The sequence below is a fragment of the Bos grunniens genome, chromosome 25 (genome assembly GCF_055505025.1).
Source record: "Bos grunniens cultivar Pamir isolate PY7600 chromosome 25, Bosgru_T2T1.0, whole genome shotgun sequence".
NCBI classification, from domain to species: Eukaryota; Metazoa; Chordata; class Mammalia; order Artiodactyla; family Bovidae; genus Bos; species Bos grunniens.
The window spans coordinates 7,827,779-7,848,884 of NC_141189.1; the positions used below are offsets into that span (position 1 = coordinate 7,827,779).

At 49.7% G+C, this 21,106-nt stretch overlaps 1 protein-coding gene and 1 long non-coding RNA gene across 20 annotated transcripts in view; both read left to right on the forward strand.

Annotated features, from left to right (window-relative positions):
• CUX1 (cut like homeobox 1) overlaps positions 1–21,106 on the forward strand; it is a 349,136-nt gene that overhangs the window by 66,245 nt on the left and 261,785 nt on the right. For all 19 annotated transcript variants that reach the window (XM_086374363.1, XM_086374364.1, XM_086374351.1 and 16 more), the window contains exon 2: positions 10,758–10,868. In XM_086374363.1, the coding sequence (XP_086230489.1) occupies positions 10,758–10,868 (111 nt within the window). The remainder of the gene's footprint in view (positions 1–10,757; positions 10,869–21,106) is intronic.
• On the forward strand, positions 16,967–17,835 carry LOC147344927 (uncharacterized). The gene is made up of 2 exons (XR_015154393.1): positions 16,967–17,108; positions 17,195–17,835. It is a non-coding gene; the product is annotated as an uncharacterized LOC147344927 (long non-coding RNA).

The following is a 21,106-nucleotide window of genomic DNA, read 5'->3' on the forward strand; positions in this document are numbered from 1 at the left end:
AGATCTGCCTTCATGGACATTTTAACTTTTTAACGAGATTCCATTTGGTTTTGGAGTTTGTCTCATAATGTGTACCAACTATAAGGAGAATGGGAAAAAAGGTGGAGACCAGGATCCTCCTCCCTGGGCATTTGTTAGCAGGTACTTCACATCCATGCCCGGCCTTGGTCTCCTCATCTGTGGCATGGCCAAGCTCCTGCACTGCCTCTCCCCCAACTTCATCCAGAGGCCTATAGGACAGGGGCTGCCAATCCCCTCAGCAGGGGAAAAGTGGAGGCTCTGGCCTCAGGGGATGAGCAGAAGACAAGAGGCTCACCCAGGAACAAGACGGCCGGAGAGAGAGTGATAGCCCAGGAAAGTGAGATAATCAAACGGCCAGGACCAACCCCAGTGGCACCATGGGGCAGGTGGGAAGGCTTTTGGTCAACTCAGAGAAGCACAAGATCAGAGAGGGGTAAACTCTCCTGCCATTTGGAGCCGAGGCTGCTAGTGCAGAACTGAGTTTTGTTTTGTGACGTGGCCAAAGAGAGCAATAAAGCACTCTTCTTATGACACAGACGTTGTTGTAGCTCGGAACTGGTCAGAAAGCAGCAATTTCATTCGGTTTGATAAATAACGTAAAGCAGAACCCTGTTAGTTGGGGTTAAAGGGCATCCTTTCCTGTCCCCGCACCCGTCCTGGGCCACGTGCACCCACAGCGACCTGGGCTCTGATTGCGTGTGTCTCATTATGCATCACTGAGACGCCGTCTCTCACGTCTCACTGTTCAAACGAAAGTCTGGCAAGTGTTACATGTAGTGCAATGCCTGTCGGATACATCTGGCATTCTTGTCTTTGCATAGTGGGTTTCCAGCGGGGTGAAAAACAATAAAAAAAAAAACCCAAGTCTTGGTTCTCTGTTGAAATTTCTCTGTCCCGAGGAATTCACAGAAAGGCTTGTGTGAAAGCTTTGTACTTGTACTTTTGTTCGGCCGATTGATTTATTTTTATTCAGTTTTATTCTCCAAATAGGTAACGCATTCACTTGATCTGCAAGCAAAATTCTCTTTAAAAATATGAGAAATCTGCCCCCACTTCTGTCCCTGCCCACCTTTAGGTGGGAAGGCCACAGGCAGGAAGTATATGTTGGAGTAAATTGTTTCACTGGAATTTCTTAGATTGGGGGTTGATATCAACTCATCTCCCAGAACCAAGAAATACTGAGTACATACGGGATGTGTACTTGACGTAAGATACCTTTTTTTTTTTAAGAGTTAAATGAACATGAGAATGTAATCTTTATTTGAGGCGGGGTCTAATAGTATCTCAAAGAGCATCTAACACTTTCACTTTTTACTGCGCTAGTAGTATCACTCTTAGAGGACATTTCATCTTATTTAGTCCTTGTAGCAGCTCTGCATGCATCAGCGTTGTGATCCAAGTTAGAGATCTGGCTTTGTCCAGAGGCAAGAGGTGGTGGGAGTCTCTATGCAAACGAATCTCTGCATTGCCCTGCAGGTACCCCCTCCCCAATTCCTGGTTCCCAGAAGTTCCCTCTCCTTTGTCTGGGTACTGGGAACCGTACTGTGCTGTGAGACCCACCCAGCCAAGAGGTTTCAGAGTTCTCTTCATATGGACTCTAAGTTAAGATGGGAGATGAGCTGACAGGTTTCTGCAAGGGTTGAAACAGTGTTTCTTTTTTCATTGGAGTATAATTGCTTTATAATGTTGTGTTAGTTTCTGCTGTAGAATAAAGTGAATCAACTGTGTGTCTGCCTATCTCCCCTCCCTCTGGAGCCTCCCGCCACCCCACCCCGCCCGTCTAGGCCGGTTTGGAGCGCTCCGGTTCTGTCCAGCAGCTCCCTGTGTTACACGTGGCAGTGTCTCCCAGTTCATCCCACCCTGTCTTCCCCAAAGCTCCATGTCTGTTCTCTACCTCTGGGTCTCTATTCCTGCCCTGCACGTTGGTACATTTGTGTCATTTTTCTAGAGTTTGTCATACAGAGAGGGAGTCAGTCAGAAAATGAAACAATGTTTCTGAAGAAGCCCCCAGACCACTTGCGGCTTCAGCTGTAGGCAGTCTCTGGCATGTACCCACACTTGGTTGGGGACCCACAGGGTGTGGTTGACCCAGAGAGCTCACCTCCCATCCGTCTGCTCAGCCCAGCGCGGCCAGCTTGCACTGCCTGCCGTGGGCTGGGCTCTGTGCTGGGTGCTCCTCGCCTCCCAGTGCCTTCTGGATGGGACCTCCCTCATGGGGAGCTGACACAGGCCCTGCTGATGGGCCGAGCCTCCACAGCGAGCCCCCCACGTCTGCTCTGCTGCTCCCTGTGTCCTCAAAGCACTGTTGGCACGGACTTTCCTGTCCCGGTTTTCCTGTTTCCTCTTCTCATAGTGGAGCATTGATGACAGTGACTTCCTCGACTGCTTGGAGACCTCTCTTCAGCAGAGATGAGCCCCCCCCTTAGTCAGGTGATCCTAATTGTTAGGAAAAAACGGCACCACCCTAGGGAGCCACCCACAGTCCTTTGAAGCTGAGAGGAGGGGGTGGGTCCTCCAGGCGCCCCTTCCCTCCCTCCTTATCTGTTCTCACCTTCAAGAAGGTGCCTCTGTCCGCTTGTCCCCTTCCTCCTCAGCTCCCACAGCCTTCTGGACTGGTCTCTGCCTTTCTAGGGTCAGTACCTGGGCCAGGCTTTTTCTGGCAGCCTCTCTCTTTCCCACGGGAGGCCTTGCTGTCTGCAGTTCTGAAATTCGACCCCCTTTGTCGGTCCCTCTGTCTGGAGTGCATCCTTGCCCACCCCAGAATTCTCTCGAAGGTGCTATTATTTTTATGAAGCTGTTTCTGATTTTCTCTAAGTAGAAGTAAGCTCTCTTCCTTTGAGCCCTTTTGTACTTACTCTGAACTTCTGTTAGAGCATTTAGTTTCTTTTCCTTTTTTAAGCTTACCTTTCCTTTGGCAAATTCTGACTGTTGTAGTCCCTCAGTGTCAGCTCAGGTCCCGTATCTAAAATGGGTTAGCATTTGCATATAACCTAAGTACACCCTCCCTTATATTTAACCTTCTCTGAATTACTTATGCTACCTAATATGATGTAAATACTATGTAAATAGTTGGAAATACAATGCAAATAGTGTGTAAATAGCTGCGGGCTTGTGGTGAATTGGAGTTTTGCTTTTTGGAACTTTTCTGGGATTCCCCGCCCACCCCCACCCCCCCAAATATTTTCGATTGCTTCTGAATTGAATCCCTGGGTGCAGAGCCCACAGTTCTGGAGGGCCGACCATGAGGTGCCCCAGCACCAGGCGAAGTGAGCTCAGTCCTTCCCAGAGCTCATAGCCTATGGAGTATGCATTGTTAAGCTAGCACCCAGGGAAACACCGAATCACAAACGAGGGTCGCTGCCAGGAGGCACCGTCAGGGGGCCACGTGCACACCTTCCAGAGGGGCAAAGAGCATGAGGGGCAGGGAAGTGGCATTTGAGCTCCGACAGGTTCCTGGGAGCGAGAAGGGAAGGGCCTCTAAACAGAGGGAACGACCTGTGCTGAGGGCCCGAGGGGAAGGAGGGTCCCCACCCTGGCGGCTGCAGGAGAAAGGCCAGCGTACAGGACGGGGCTCTGGTGGTCTCATCCAGGCCCCCTGGGAAGCCCCTGAAGGCTTATGCAGGGGATGACATGTCCCCTTTTCTGCAGGGTGTGTATGTGGGTGTGTGGATGTGTGTGTGCTGGTCACCTTACAGTTGTGTGCCGATTAACACCCATGAAGGGACCAGGCACCTTGGTCTCCCATTCAAAGACCCTCCTTCGAAGCTCCCTGTTCACACGCTGGTGCCTCCTGCTGTCCTGCCTCTCATGGCTCTGCTTCTCTCCCCTGTCCCCCTTTCCTGCATCGCCTGCCTTCTGTTAAGACCCTCCTGGGCTGCGTGCTGCTGTTGCTGCTGCTGCTGCTAAGTCACTTCAGTCATGTCCAACTCTGTGCAACCCCATAAACGGCAGCCCACCAGGCTCCCCCGTCCCTGGGATTCTCCAGGCAAGAACACTGGAGTGGGTTGCCATTTCCCTCTCCAATGCGTGAAAGTGAAGTTGCTCAGTCGTGTCTGACTCTTAGCGACTTCATGGATTGCAGCCTACCAGGCTCCTCTGTCCATGGGATTTTCCAGGCAAGAGTACTGGAGTGGGTTGCCATTGCCTTCTCCATGGGCCGAGTGCAGGTCCATCTAATTCTGCAGAGAGTACAGAGTCACTGTTCTTTCCCAGTGGGGCTTCCTGGGCGGGGATGCTCACTGCCCGTCCTCGGTCTCAAGCACGTGACACAGTCCTGCAGCCAAAATTCAGATCTTGGTATTGCCCAGCGGTGAATCCAAGAGGGTGAGTGGGAAAGTTATGGGTAAGAGTTAGGTGTCAGAAGAAACACTTGGAAAATACAGGGTCAGACTTGGTTCTCTAGCTAGGCTTATGAAATAAGTGGAACTTTTCTCTAGGGAGTTCTGCAAGTTTCTCCTTGAAACAGAGACTGTCCTCCATCCACATACCCGTGAACAGAACAAAAAGCATTTCCTGCGGGACCACGTGGAGGGCTCTGCCGGGAATGAGGCATTCATAGGCCCTTATCAGTCCTTCAAAGCTCATGTCTCATTATGGGGGAAAAAAAATGAGATTTTAAAAGATAAATGTTTACTTTTTAGGAGTAGTCATTACATTTACATGTTCAAAATCCGCCAAGTACAAAAGGGTAGTCGGTGAAAGGACCTCCCCAACCCCCTGAGGCCCCCACCCGTTCACTTTCCTCTCCAGGATAAGGAATAGCACAGGGATCTTGTATATAAGCACATTTTGTGTGTGTGTTCCCACTCACAGGGGATCATGTCCTGATCACTGTCTGTGACTTCTGACTGAACACAGTGTGTCCACTCTGGCACCAGCCCCCTCTCGGAAGCCCTTTCACCACCTGCGTGCCCAAGCCAACCTTGCCAGGGGGACCTGACCCGGCTCCTGCTTCTTCTGAGCCCCCATTCATGGTCTCTGTCAGCAGAGACAGAGGGTTGTGGTTGTGCTGGAGACTCAGTGAGCCCGGAGGAGGAGGAAGTGGAGGGTAATGGGAACTCAGGCCATCCCATCCACAAGCCTCAGCTGAAATGGGCATCTTTCATGAAAACCTGGAGCCCTTTCTTGCTGGCATTGTGTCTTGCCTTATCTAACGTCTCTGCCTGTTTTTGTTCTACCAGCCTGGTCCCATCTGTCTTGTTGCTCTTCCATGCCAGCCTTGTCTCCTCCCCTGGACTGTGGGCACCCTGGAGCCCCCGGCCTAGTTGGGGATGGTGGTGGCACAGTGCATAATGGCCTGAGGTCAAGTACATGGTTCTGAGAGAACCAAGAACTCCCCTTATGGAGTACTCACCGTGCCTCGAGGTGGAGGTGCAGTCCCTTAGTGATCTCCAGGGAGGGCACATCATTTGACAAAACCACACAGGTGACAGCAGGGGTGGAGCCTAGAAGCAAAGCCAGGGTTCCCTGAAGAGCCTTCAGGTGTCCCCTGTAGGAGGCCAGGGAGCAGGTAACAGAAGAAGGCAGGTTGGTGGGCTTGGGTCCTTCACCCCTTTCTAGCCAGAGTGGCTTCCACTTGACCTGTGATTCCATTGCAAGAAACAAAATGGAAAATGCTCAGAGGACTACTTGGTGCAGAAACCATGGCTGGCCCTCCCCTTTTGCACAAGTGCTCTCATTTTCTCTAGTAAAGCCACTTGAAATTCTTATATAGAATTTGCTGTTGATAGATAAGCCCTAAAGAAGCATAAGATGAACCAACTCTTTGGATCAAAGATAGCAACAGTGAAAAGACAATACTTTACTCTGATGCTGGGCTGGCGTGTTTTCCCCACCAACCCCGGGGCGGGGGCTGGGGGAAAAGGGGGCCTGTGTGCCTCTACTCAGAGCACTGGCAGGCCTGGCCTGGGGGCTTCAGGGAGAGAGAATCTCAGAAAAGTGGCGGCAGCATTGCAGGTACCCCCCGCAGTTTAAAATAGACAAACAACTGACACATTCACTTTGAAGGAAAGCAGTTCCAAACTGAAATCATTGACATTAAGACATGTGTTTTCTTGGGGATAAACTTCCATGCGGAACTTCCCTGACCAGAGATTGAACCTGCACCCCCTGCAGTGTAAGGGCAGAGTCTTAACCACTGGACCACCAGGGAAGGTCCCTCAGTTTCTTTTAAATTACGTGGTTACTTCTTATTTGTGTGTGTGTTTAATAAGTCTTTAATGCTTGGCTAAGAGGCTGGAGTTCAGGAAGAGAGAAACTTCCAGTGTTGAGAGCTCTGCCCTTTGAGGATCTGTTAGAAATGAAGGAAAAAACATCCCAGTAGAGTCTGTGAGGAAAACAGGATTGCAGCTTCCATAGCTCTTGGGCCAGGTCCCCAGTTTCCTGGGTGAGGTGTCCAAAGCCAGGGGTCTTTCCCTGGACCTTGATGCCTCCTGACATTGGTCATCCCACAACGACTTTGAAAGAAAACTCCAGAGTTTCTGCATCCAGGTGCCATCCTTGCAAGATGCTCTATCGGTACCGTCAAGCTCTTTCAGCTGAGTTGGAAATACCACTGATCAGAGCCCGTGGGTTTGCTGCCAACTTCCATCACCTGGAACTTGGGTCTGCAGTTGTTTCCGCAGAACAGTTCTAAGTAGTTCAGAGGGGACACCCTCCTCTGCCCTACCGTGGGAAGGTTGGGGCTTGACTGAGTGTGGTGTTTTAGGCGACCAGCCACCTTCTCCTCGTTCACAAGCCCCGAGATTGGCCCATGTACAGCACGTTGTGTAAGAAACAGCTGTTGTTTTGACAAAGGACGTGCTTGTCTCACTTTTTGAATCACCAGTGTGAGTCAGGGGGTCATCTATTCCAGGACTCTGCCCCTGGGCAGGTGGACGCAGAGACCATGCTCACTCGCATATGGGACGCAGCATGTAAAATATGTTTCTGTAATTACGTGTGCATTTTTTCACATTAGCAGTTTTGAAATATATATATATATATATATAATTAATTAATATGTATTGCAGTTTTTCCAATCAGGTAATTTATGCATGTGGCAAAATAGCCGAAAGATACATGAAGAGCAGGTCACTTCCTTCCCTTGGCCTCTCAGAGCCAAGCACAGTTTCAGGTTTATCTTTTTAGAGACAATTGAAGCGTATGCAACCGTGTGTGTAGACACTCTTTTAAACAGTGTGGTACTGTTTTGCACTTTGGTTTTGTTTTTTGTTTTGGTTTTTTTTTGCTTCAGTTTATTTATTTTTTTGCGGGGGGTCAGCGGTAGGCTGCATCAGGTCTTAGCTGTGTCATGTGGAATCTTTTGTTGTGACGCAGAGACCCTCTAGTTGTGGCACGCAGACCCTCTAGTTGTGACGCACAGACCCTCTAGTTGTGGCACACAGACCCTCTAGCATGGCATGCAGATTCTCTAGCTGTGGCTCACACACTCCAGAGCACGCAGGCTCAGTGGTTGCTCTGAAGCACATGGGATCTTAGACCCCTGACCAGGAACCGAACCCTCGTCCCCTGCATTGCAAGGTGGATTCTTAACCACTGTACCACCAGGGAAGTTCCTGCTTCAGTATATCTCAAATATCATTCCACCTCATATAGTACATGTAGGAATTTTTTTTGTTTGTTTTTTTGGTTCTTTGTGAATTTTTAATGCCTTTCAGATGTGGAGACTCTCTGTGCTCCTTGTGACATGTGACTAGCGACTCAGGGGCTGAGGGTTCTGTATTTCAGGCCTCCACTGCCATCTCCCCGAAACATTAAATTCCCTTGATAATGCAACATTGTATGTGCAGATAATAAAACAGTATTTGGGTTAGATTGACTAGCCATCTTCTGCTTTTGTGTTGTCCCCAGAGCCTTCTTACAAAGCCTTGAGGTCCTCCAGGGGACTCAGTCAGGGAGCAAGAGCCTTGAACCTGAGCTGCCAAGCTGCAGCACTGGAGGCTCGGGCCCTCCTCCTGGTTGTGCCAGTCTGTTTCCGTGGTGGCAGGTGGCCATACCGGGTGCAATTTGGAGAGCCTGGTTGGTTTTTCACATGGGCCTGCTTGTGTCTGCACGTGTGGGGAAGGGGTGTGGGCCCCCCTCCCCCAAGCATCGCCGCCTGACAGCAGCAGTTCACCCCAGGTGCCCTGGCCTTGCCATCCCCATGATAGGGGTGGGTTAGGCTGCCTTCCATCGAGTGACTGTTGCCAGTCTCAGCCTTCCTGAGGGGCACATGGGGGATCGAGGGGCCCAGAGGGACCCCCAGACCATGTATTGTTCTACTGTGCGCAGGGGAAGACACACAGTAGAAAATGGGAAGGCAGGGTCGGGTCTGGGATCTCAAAGTCACCCATGAGCCCCTGGCATCCAGCGCCTGGTGGCAGAAATCACCAGATGTCTTCCGCCTAGATGACAGCCCCTCCCAGGAAGCAGGGTCTCCACTGAAGGCGCTTTGTTTTTCTCTTAAGTTTTCTGCATCTGTGTGTGATTGGAACCAAACATCAACTTTACTTTTTTTGTCATATTTCAATATTGGCCTTTCTTTTCCTCCCCCTTTCTTGAAATCTCCTTTTATAACTTCTGCTGCTGCTGCTTAAATATAGATGTCTTAGTCCTCCTCCTTACCAGATTGTTTATATTTTTGAGAAGCCTTCTGCTTATCTGCGACTGCTCTCTCCTCTGTCTCCATCCCCACGCTACCACATTGGTTTTGGTTGCTCTTTTCTTCCCCTGCCTTCACTTGACTGGGATGTGTTTCAAATGTGGTCTATCAAAATGTGCAGTGTTTCCCTCTTTTCTGCAGTAGCTTTGACATCTGTTCTTGAAATCGAGCCCACGTTATTCTTTTGGACTTGCTTGCCCAAGATCTGCTGCGATGCCAGAAGCAGGGAAGGAAAGCGGGAGAGAGAGAGTGGTGTGGTGGTACCTCCCCCATCTTCTCGTACCGCACCCCCACTTTAAAAACTGCCTGCCATTTCCAAGTTGACAGCACCCTAGATGTTTGTTCCAGCACTCTGCCACCCTGTCTGGCAGCGGCCCACCCCACAGGGGAACGAATGAAGTGCTCAGCAGCAGGGGCTCACAGACGCCTTCGGTTACTTCCGCCAAAAAGGAAGCCGGGTGGGTGGCAGGCGGGGGAGGAAGGCTCTTGGCTTCCTGGGTGTCTGTGGATGGCTCTTCGGCTTGGTTTTTCCTCGCCATCCTTAGCCCTGCTGGGCCTTGGGGTGTTGGGCCGGGCCATGGAGAAGCCACTTGGAGCCGCCACTTGATCCCAAGCAAGATGTGTGTCTTTAGCAGCCGAAGCCACCCAGCGCAAAAACGCGCCTCTCCATGGCTTCCGGAATGTGTCCTCTCACTCCCGCTGTCCGCCCGGGACACCACCCTGGGCCCATCTGCCACAGGCTTGTTTGACACACAGCCTCTTGGCAGCTCATCCCAGAGCTCCTGAGGCCAAGACACAGGCTCTCTGATGCTCTGAGTGTCGGTTTGTGGTGTGTGATAGAAGTCATCTCACGGGGGACCCACTCCTGGTGGTTCTCAAGAGTCCCAGGGGCCAGTTAAAGAGTTGGTGGGTAACACTGTTTCCAGGTGCTTCACTTCCCAAGTCGATACAGTGCTGGAAGTCGTTATCCTTGGGGCTCGCCTCTTAAGGTCCCTCTTGAGAACGACTCAATGATTGCAGCCGTGAAATTAAAAGATGCTTGCTCCTTGGAAGGAAGGTTATGACCAACCTGGACAGCATATTAAAAAGCAGAGACATTACTTTGCCAACAAAGGTCCATCTAGTCAAGGCTATGGTTTTTCCAGAGTCATGTATGGATGTGAGAGTTTGACTATCAAGAAAGCTGAGCGCCGAAGAATTGATGCTTTTGAACTGTGGTGTTGGAGAAGACTCTTGAGAGTCCCTTCGACTGCAAGGAGATCCAACCAGTCCATCCTAAAGGAGATCAGTCCTGGGTGTTCATTGGAAGGACTGATGTTGAAGCTGAAACTCCAATACTTTGGCCACCTGATGCGAAGAGCTGACTCATTGGAAAAGACCCTGATGCTGGGAAAGATTGAGGGCAGGAGGAGAAGGGGACGACAGAGGATGAGATGATTGGATGGCATCACTGACTCAATGGACATGGGTTTGGGTGGACTCCGGGAGTTGGTGATGGACAGGGAGGCCTGGCGTGCTGTGGTTCATGGGGTCGCAAAGAGTCGGACACAACTGAGTGACTGAACTGAGAACAACTAACAGGTCCTGAAACATGCCTATAGTTAACCCACTAAGTATTTGTTAAACAAAAGCAAATCAGATGTGGCTGCAGAAGACTCCAGGCCCAGACTGTTGAAGGAGAGTCAGAAAGATGCCCCGAGTCGAGCAGCAGGACTGGGATCTGGAGACGTGGCAGGAAGAGGTGCTTGTTATGAGCAGAAGCGAGCGACTCTGGGGAGGGATGGCGTTTGGGCACTGGCCTGACTGGTTAGCAAAGCAGCATGCATCTGCACGTTGTGTTGTAGAAGCCACCGCTTGTGAGGTGTGTGTGGGTACACAGCACGTCAAGTTGAGTGGGTTTGGGGCATGGATGGGGTGGTGGGGCCGGATGAGAGCCCAGGCCTCTTTCCGCTGGTCCCCAGTCCCTCCTGGGCCACAAGGCAGTGATCCTTGGCACCACAGGCTCTCCCCCGGTGTCCTGGTCATGTGCAAATACGCTCTCCTCTGTTCAGAGTGTAATTACAATCTGGTCTTACCTTTTTGTTTCTCTCAACAGAGGGAACTCGATGCCACCGCAACAGTATTGGCAAACCGGCAAGATGAAAGTGAGCAGTCAAGAAAGCGGCTTATCGAGCAGAGCCGTGAGTTCAAGAAGAACACTCCAGAGGTAAGCGGCGTCTCTGTGCTGGGCTTGGGCTCTCTGAAGGAGGGTAGGGTCTTCCTGTCCTAGGGCGAGTTCAGAAGATCAGCTGTCTGCTGCTTCCTTTCGGCCGTCCTCAGCCCTAGTGGTGAGCCCCTGTGCGGGCTGGGGACTGGATTAAACCCTAGCTGACTCTTGATGCAGATGCTGAACCAGCTGGGTGGCCAGGTCAGACCCCCAGCCCCTCTGTGTGCACATCTGTAGGCAGGGCCCTGGAGGGGCGCATGAAGGCTTCATGCGTCTGAGGATACAATATGCTGACGATGCTTCTTGCAAAACATTCAGTCTGGTCAGGCCTTTTAGGACCCTCTGTGTTTCCTGAAATAGGCGTTAAAGGGCGTTGGAAATGTGCTGTTCTTGCGCTCCTCTTTTTTTTTGGGAAGTATGTGTTCAGAGGACAGTGTTTAGAGTGGCTTGGGCAGCCTTTTCTTGCCCTGTTTTCTTGGTCCCTTGTTCCCTGAGTCTTTATCAAAGGATTCAGAAGACGAAAAAAAAAAATAAAGGAGAGTTTTACAGACAGTCAAGCAGACATGGGGATTGCTTTCCGGGAGCTTCTGCCAAATGAGTCCGCAGTGGTTCTTGTGCCGGGGGCTTGCACCCAGCCTCCTGCACCCCCCATGGCAGGTGCTCAGAGCTCCAGCCCTGGCTCCCAGGCCTCCCCAAATTCTTCCAGGGAGGACAAAGGAACAGGCCTGGAGGAAAAGGTGATTTCTGGGAGGGATAGTCTAACTTTCATAATAGTCCCAAAAAATGATGTGTGACTTGAAATTTTTTTTTTTTTAAAGTGGACTCATTTTAAGTGTTTCAAAGGAGCTTGCCATTTAAAGGAGTGTTACCATGAATCATTTGGGGAAACAAATAATTAACCCTCGATTTTCAGAATAAATATTTCAGGAGAAAAAAATCTTGGTAGTCCAGTGGCAAGAAACAAGGGAGGAACAGCAGGAGCACCCAAGGATTTTGCGTTTTAGACCCACTGCTTGTCCTGTCTGCCCCCTGCCCTGAGGTGTGTGTCGTCAGTGTTGTTACTGAGCAGACACGTGGGTCAGTAACTTAGGCCTGGGAGGTTGCCGCCCTCTGTGCTGCTGGGGAGTGCCAGGTGGGAAGGGGGAGAAGGGACTGGTGGTCCCCACGCCCCACCTCGTTGTGACAGTAAAGACAAGAGGGGAGAAGGCCGTTGAGCGACCAGCCACCTTCCTCCTCTCAGACTGCTCAGAGCAGACCTTCCTGGAGGGTCTCACTGTGGGGTTCCTCATGCTCTGGTCTTTGACTTTGTTTCCCTAGACCCACCCCGGTCAGGTATGTCTCTCCAGCCACGCTTGGCCTTGATCAAGCACCTAGCTATCCCCACTGTCCTGTGTTCTCACTGTCCTTTCCTTGGTGACCATATATCCAGGGTGGTCATCAGAAACCTAAAAGAGAAGGGCAAGGTCATGCTTCCAAGGCCTCAGTCACCAGTAGGTAGATATAATCCAGCCTATGATGAAATGCCTTGAAGAGAACTGGATTCCTGGGTGTTCCTCTCAAGTCCCAGGGTCCTGCCAGCTGAAGGTGGTGCCCGCTGAGGAAAGGCATGTCCCTCTCCAGCCACCTCGGGCCCAGCACTTAATAAATGTTGACTGGACTGAATGGGCCCCGTCCCTCCACTGGCGTATAAACAGGCCTCATCCTGCTGGCTCCCTAGGTTTGGGTTAAATCCCACGCCAGTAACTGGCCTCAAACTTGGTGTTTTATCTCCTAATCCCAGTAAACAGGAGAGGCTTAGGGTGGAGCAGCCTGGTGGGGAAAAGCCCTCTGGGGCATTGCCTTCCAGGGCATGTTTTGTTTGTTTGTATATTCTTGATTTTTTCTTTTTGATTTGTTTTTGTTTTTATTGGGCTGTAGGATATAAACTGGGAAACATCTCTGCAAGTTACGTCAGGGCATGGTTTTAGACAGTGTCTTCCGCGGAGAGGGGGCTGCAGAACACCTCCTGGAAGGGAAGGACACTGCCATCCTGCCTGTCCCTGGCTCTGGCAGGGGGTCGGGGCTGGTGCTCACTCGGGCTCCTCCTGCTATGATAAGGAGGCCTCGCTGTAGCACAGATTTCCAAGACGTGTGGAAGACAGGCGTGCAGAATCTTCTGTAGGTTTGGAAACCTCTTAAGTGGAGGGTGGGAGTGGGTAACTTTGGCGAGGAGTACAGAGGGGGATTCTTGGGGGTTCTGTGGTGTGAGGGGTGTGGAGGCACACGGAGGGCTCTGATGAGCGCGGGGCCTAGGACCCAGATCAGACAGTGGGTCGTCACTTTATCTGGGGCTTCAGTGCAGAGGAGCCCAACTTGTCTCTGACATCAGTTATTTCTTCTGATTATTCAACAATGGAGGACAGATTAACACTTACTGTTGAGGGAACACTTCTAGAAATCAGATGTGTGAAGATGAAGGTTGCTTAGAACTTTATTCTCAGGGGTTAAAAAAAAAGTTGGCTCGTTGGTAGGGAGGGCATCTGTGGGTTTGGACACAGACCAGCATCCTCATGCCTCACACAGTCAGCCAAGGGAGGACCAGGCTGGCGGGGCAGAGCCAGGGCCAGTGATCTTGCCGGACTTCCACCAAGTGGATTGATTCTTGGTGAAAACCTTGATGTTCTTCTTTGTTCCGGGAAAGCAGAAACTGTCCTCCCAGGGTCCTTTGAGTGTCTGGTGGGTCTAACAGGCAGATGCAAGCTCCAGTCGGGAGTCAAGTGAATGAGGTTATTCCCTGGCAGGGAGTTTGTGTTTTCCTAAACTAGTGCTGCCCACGGGCAACTGGGAAAGCCCAGGGCCTAGGGTGGGGTTGGGGTGGAGGTGAGGGGCCCATGGAACAAGCCAGGAGCACGAAGGTGCCGCGGAAGGCAGAGCCCTGAAGGTTTTTTTGTTGAGAATGAAGTTCTTTCAGTTTCAGTTTTATGTCATTAGATGAATACATTGCTAGTCAATTGATATTATCGCTTCTGTCTTTTTAAACTCAAAATTGTAGTTAATCTGAAGGAGATGGCCATTGCTCTGCATATTAAGTTTCATGCCTTTCTTTGACTCAAAAAGAGTCCCCTTTGAAGAAAAACGTTTTAAATTTGAATTTTGTGACTAAACATCCACTCCCTGTTGAGTTAATGATTGATAACTGAACATCCAAGACTGAGGGTATTTCTAGGTTGGGTCACTTTCTATATTTATCAGTGCAGGTGACTTACTGGCTGGTGTCATTGGGCAGATGACTTAACCTCCCCAAATCTCAGTTGCATCATCTATAAAAGGTGTAATGGCAGGGCCCAGCTCACAGGGTGTGTGTGTGTGTGTATGTCTGTGTGTGTGTGTGTGTAGTACCTAGTATGTGTGTGGCATGTAGTACGTGTGTAGAGCTCCACACAGGCCAAGCACCAACAGTTCGGTTCCTGTTTGTTGTGAGCGTTAATTTGGAGCACATATTACCAAACACATGAGATGCAGTTGATTTCTGCTCCTCAAAGTCAGCTCCAAGAACTTAAAAAAGAACCCACAACAAATAAAGGTAGTTTTCACCCAAAATGTTCCAAAAGTTGGTTTGTAATAACAGTTAATCACTTTATAAATATTTTCCAGCACCTTCCACGTGCCAGATGGTTTGGCTCTGGGGATAAGATCCTCTCCCCAGTCTTAGAAACTTCCTTATATTCTCACCAAGGAGGTACACCATCCTGATAAGGTACCTTAAGTGTAGGATAGTGTCTGGAATCTTCTAAATGCAGACTTTCCCCCAGAAACACTCTGAGATCAGTGGGGTTAGTTCCAAACTGCCTGTGTCACAGTGATTCTTACTGTAGGTGAACAAGGCTGCTTTCTGAGGCTTGATTCTCAACCTTTGAAGCAATGGTAAATGTTAAGGGTCACCCCCCCAACCCTGAGAAATGCACATGTTTGCACAGTTTCTCCTGGACCCCTTGAAACTCACTGGGGAGCCCCTGGCTTAGCTGCAAGGATGGCGTTGGTTGTCTCCGTGGTCTCAGCCACTGTGCTGGGAGCTCTGTATGTGTCCTCTCTTCATGTTCCTCCTAGTTGTGCCCAAGCTAGGGGCAGGAGGATGAAAGATGAGGGTGGGGGCCACATGAGAGATGAATGCTGAGGCTTCGGCTGCTGGGCAGAGGCCACTGTGCTCCGGCCTGTGGGCTGGGTGCTGGAGAACAAGAGGTGGGTGGAGGAACTGGGCCACCCCCACTGATGAGGGTCCCCCAGGCTGGCAGCAGGGACAGGTGCCTCTGTGCTGGTGACACGTCCTTCCTGCCCGAGACTGGTGAAGAGCCTGGCTGGGCTGGAGACGGCTTTCTCTGAGTTCTTGAAGCTTTGTGCTGTTAGAACTGTGGGTTCAGTGCAGGCCAAACCCCATGCCCTTTGCTCTTCTGTTGCTTCCATCAGAGCCGAGGTGCAGGCCAGGATTACCTTTGATGCCTCTGAGTTGATAAACCTAATGGCAGGTTAGATGACCAGGGATGTGGAAGGCCCTGACCGGAACCCACCTAGAATACCAGGCTGGCTCCTTATTCTGGGAAACTGAGTTACTTCCCGTGGTGGATGGGGACCAAGGTGGGGCAACATCGCTAGGGTTTCATGATTCTACCTAGGAATTGCTTTTTTCTTATTTTCCTGTTTGGTTAAATTTTAAGTTTGCTCCTGGGACCAACATTTGTCTTGATAAGGATCTTACAGCTGCTACTCGGCCGAGCTGGGACTTGAACCCAGGCCACCGGCTCCCCAAGTCAGTGCTTTTAACTGGTGCACCAGGCTGCCTCACTGACGGGCAGAGCATCCAGAGCAGTGCTGGCCCACAGGGCCCGCTCACAGGACATTTTCAGGGGGTGCCATCCCAGCCCACTGGCTGCGGCAATTTGAATGCGATGCTCGACTATCAGAAGAAGGGTCTCCAGTGGAAGGCTTGGTTCCAGGCAGAGGACAGAGATGGGTTTTGTTTTGTTGCCTTCTTCTCAACAATAGAGAAACTACCTTCTATGGGAAGGAAGAAAGGAAAGCCTCAGACTCGAGATGCCACAATTTTATCATAAAACCATCTTTGGGCCTCTTTTTGTCCTGGCAGTATCAAGTTCCTACCCCAGACCTGTCAGACTTTGGTATTAATCTGTGTTATAAGGGGTCACATCTCTTCTGTGAGGTTTAAAACTGACCTGCAATTCAGGAGCTCTCCTCGGGCATTTTCCCGCCCTGATATATTTTGCCAGAACATTTCTTGCTGTCTTGAGCGTTAATCCTCATGACACCTGGTCCACCAGGCTGACATCGCTCCTGCCAAAACGCACCTGGCCCCTTTCTCTCGTCATCATATCTCTCACTCCTGTCGTCAGGGACAGAGCTTGTCCCCTACCCTGACCAGGGCCTACCTTCCTGGGATCATCACCAACACTGACCACCCTGGATTCCTTGCTGCCCTCACCAGAGAAGGTGACCCTGGGCCTGACACCAGCCACAGCACCACAGCCCCACAGCCCCGCCTCCCAGGTCAGCAGGCCCGGCTTCAAGAAGAAGGGAACATTCTCTTTCCTGCTGACATAACCGCCTGTTCACGAGTGTTCATTTCCTGAGTGCCAGAATCTTAGGTTGCCCTCTCTGTCTCCGGCCAGAGTGTTTTCCTGATTTTTTTTTTTTTTTTTACATTCTTGGGAAACTGTTATAGAAATATCAGGAGCCGTCTTGAGATACGACTCCGGAAGAAATCTCGACCAATGGCTAAAATGAACTAGGTTTATGGATTTCTCCCCAGCTCTGGCAAGTAGGGGAGGGGCGAGGGCATCTGTTTTTGGAAAATCCTCGGTCACTTTTTCATTGATCGGACTCCTTCTCAGTGAGATGTGAAGGCGTGCGCCCCCACCTGCGGAGGTGAGAGGGACAAGGGACGGGAAGTCGCTGCAAACTTTGTGACTCCTTTCGAGCTCCCTGTGAGAGGAGTCAGCAGGCTGGGGGAGGGAGGGGGCAGTAATATATAGTCGTGGCCTGGGCCCAAATGCATTTAGTCACTGCCTCTACAGCCTTTATATAGACACTGCTAGGAGTGACTCAGCCTGGAAAAAGAGAGTCACTTAAAAATAAAGTTGCAACTCAGATGGACACGTCCTGCATAGGCTGCCCAAGACAGCGTGGCTCAGGCTCGGTGAGAAACCCGGGGGGCACCTTCGCCCGACGTGGCCCTGCAGGGGTCCCAAGGTGAGGATGGTCATTACAGCTGCGTCATGGAATTGGCACTAGAATTAAATAAGTTCGTGTAAGACTCCCTATTTTTAAACTCTCAGGGTTCAGACATTCTTTGCTGCAAGTGGACACGTTTGCATGTTGAGCAGTGACTGAATTCTTAGCTTTCCTCTTGTTTTTGGCAAATGGACTGACCGTGGAGGCCTGTGTTGGCTTTCGTTGTTTGCATCCGTCCTCGTGAGAATTAAAAGCCAGCACAGATGGGAGACTGGAAACGTTTTCCTTGTGTCTTAGTTTTCCTTGTGTCTCATTGGACACGGGAATGGATTCACTGAAGACCCACTGCACTGATCTGACAGATTGTGACTTTTAAAGAGGAGGACCAACCAGACACACACCTAGGGACACGGGCCTTTCAAGAAGGGTAGTGATGGGAAGGAGGCCTGTAAGCTTGAAGACCAGGGAGGTGCAGATGGACACCCTCAGTGTCCCGCAGACTGCTCACACTGAGGGTCTAGGAATCTAGATGCACCCCTCTGCTGAGCCTGCAGCTGTGGTACAATCGCTTGCTTCCACTTCTGAAGAGGACGGGCCTGCAGGTCGGAGCTGTGCTTCCATCCCTTGTGTATATTGAGTACTGTGTATATTGTGCACCTTGAGTACTGTGGATGCTGAATGGTCATATTTATAGCATTCATTTAGTAATCTTTTCTTTACAAACAGAAATAAAATATTAAATGTATATTGAGTACTGTGTATATTGTGCACCTTGAGTACTGTGGATGCTGAATGGTCATATTTATAGCATTCATTTAGTAATCTTTTCTTTACAAACAGAAATAAAATATTAAAAAACGTTAGCTACAGGGTGCTACAAGATTCATTTCTCAAACAGGCAGATAAAATTTCATTTAACACTTCAGTTTTACTGTGTGTGTGTGTGCACAGAGTTTTTTTTTTTTTAATTTCAAGAAATGCCTTTCTTTAGCAGTTTCTCAAAATGTTAAACATAGAATTACCCTATGAACCAGCATTTCCACTCCTAGGTATAAATCCAAAAGAACTGAAAACACATCCTCGCAAAAACTTTGTGTCTACTCAAAAAAATGTTGATAGCAGCGTTATTCAAAATAGTCAAAAAGTAGAAGCAACTCATATGTCCATCAAGAACTGACTCGATAAACGAAGTGTGATACACCCATACAATGGGCTGTCATCCAGCAGAGGAATAAGATGTTACCACGTGCATGAACTTGGAAGCATTTTGCTCAGTAAAAGAAGCCAGACACAAAATAATGGCGTGTGTGTGAAATGTCCACAGTGGGCAAACCCATAGAGTCAGAAAGTAGATGAGGGTGGCCCGGAGGATGGGGGTGACTGCTGGAGCTCATGGGTCTTTTTGGCGGGGTGATGAAAGGGCTCAGGAGTTAGGTAGTAGTGATGGTTGCACAAGTTTGTGAGTGTGCCAGACACCACTGAACTGTACACTTTAAAAGGGTAAGCCTTGTGGTATGTGAATTATATCTCAATTATGATTTTCTTAATGGCTTTCTTTGTGGGGTGCGGGAAATCCCTGCACAGGTGGTCTGTTCGCTTGCTTGCTCTCATCCTCTGACGCAATTCCTCCACATCAAAGGATCCTGTGGATTTCGTTTTGGCAGTAGCCAACCTGGTTTGGAAAAGGCCACTCCAATATTTGGCCCAATTATAAAGCCCAAATAATCAACTTGGATGCTTAATCATTCTAGAATCACCCACCGTTAAGTTATAAGAAGACTTTAACTAGAAAAAGTTTAAACATTAAAAGTGAACTTTTAACTGTTACCAACTGAATTCTTGAAGCCCATTTATCAGCCCAAGAGGTTATTTTCTAGTTTCTTTGGGGCCACATTATTCCCCCTCGTTCCAGAGAGACCCTGCAGCATCCTCCCAAGACATGGAGGAGGCCTACTCTAGAGCAGAGCGTTCAGCTCAGGCTCGGACAGCTGGATCGAGTTTAGTCCTTGCTGCAGCGTTCAGTAGCATTGAGACAGAAACTTATCCTCAGTTCCTCCATATGTAGTAATATATCCTGTCTACTTCAAGACGTCATAGTGAGGAACATGTGAGATTCCTGGAAAGTAAATGGCCAGTCCTGGGCCAGACTGGAGTGGCTAGTCAGTAAACAGTGACTGGGGTATTCAGGCCGAGTGACCTTGACCAAGATCACCAAATGGTCAGGGACCCAGATCCTATACTTATAAAGGGAACTGACGGTATTCCAGCTGCTGGGCAGGTGGAAATGAATTCAGTTGTAAGGGACATATAGTAAGTAAGTGCTCAGTACACACTTTTTTTCCTGTTTCCTCCCTTCTTTCCTTCCTTCCTCCTACAAGTAGTTCTGAGCCCTTTCCTGGAGCCAGGGGCCATCCGAGGTTCTGAGATACGGCAGACACCGAGAGAAGGTTCCAGCTTGTGTGGGGGGCGGGCAGGCAGTGACCACATAAACAAAGGACACACAGGATAATTTCAGGACAACATGGCAGTGAGTATGGATGGGTGAAGGATCTTCAGGGAATAGGGCAGTTTCATGAATTCAAAAAATGAAAAATGACCCTTTGCCCCTCTCCCTGTTACTCTTGCTGATTTTGAGCAGGCTGTTTAGCTGTGGGGGAGGGGTGCCTGTAATTTATTCCTTTCAGCCTGATGGCCTCGGTTTGCTCCTCTCACTCAGTGACTTTGAGACACCAGATTCAGTCCCTCTGCTTCCTAAGACCGGGGAACTTTTCCATCCGGACGTCAGAAAGTTGGGTTGGTAAACATTTGAGTTGGAGGGAAGCCTTGTTCTGTTTGACTGCCTTTGGCCCAGAACAATGAATTCTTAGGTAATCAATGAAGAGTTAATCTCTCGGCCTGTGTTGGTGACACAGGGTGCGAGCAGAACCGCTCGTGGTGCCCTGACCTGGGGGCCCCTTGGTGGCATCTGCAGAACCCCCTGGCCATGCTCGCCTCCTCAGAGCGGCCTGACCTGACTCCCTCACTGCGACGTCGCAGGGCTGGCGTTCCCTTTCCTTCCTGAGCCTCTGCGCCGCTTCCTTCATCTGTCTAGCAGTTTTCAAAGGGCTATTTTAAGCCCAACAGACAGATTCTCTGAGAGTTTAATAACCGTCAGAAGGAAAAGGCTGTAATTAGATGCATGTGGCGTGGAAGTTTAGCCGAGACCATGCTGAACTGTATAACCTCCGAGCCTCCATTTTCTCATCCAAAAAATGGGAGTGATGACAAGTCTCGCAGAATTATTACGAGTCAGACAAAACGCTGTAAACGGTCCAGAAGAACCTTGGCAAATAGTGAGAGCTCAATAAATGGCCTGTTGAGTGTAGGTTATAAAAATCTAATCTTTTGAAAGAAGAAATTGTGTTCACAAGTGAATTTTAAAGCTATAAACAAACTGTACTTTTTTTTTTTTTGGCTGTACCACGTGGCATGTGGGATCCCAGTTCCTTGACCAGGGGTCAAACCCAAGCCCCCTGCAGTGGAAGCACAGAGTCTTAACCACTGAACAGCCAGGGAATTTCCCTCCTTCCCCCAACCCCCCAAGACTGTTAAAGCATTAAGTAGACTATAGGCCTATAAGCTATAGACCTAGTTTCTAGGGCAGACTTGAATAGATTGACTAAAATTAAAATACGTGCCTTCCCTATGCATCTAGATGGTCATTTTATCTCCCTTTTCACGGGTTTTCCTGTTCATGGAGTGGAAATATTTGCCCTGGACTCTGTCTCTGGAAGCTCTGCTTTGGGAGCAGCCCATAGCTTGTCTTTCTGGTCGGCAACCTCAACCGAAGTATGTGTTGGGTGGAGAATGACATTCTCCACTTAGGTGTAGATAACCTGGGTGTAGAAAGGAGCTCACAGCCTCTTCTCAATAAACATCTTGTCATGTGCAGTTTGTTAGGAATGATGTCTAAATGGGAAAGCCTGAAAATTTGGTTGAAATTGTGATGAGCTGTTATTTATTAATGTTTATTACAG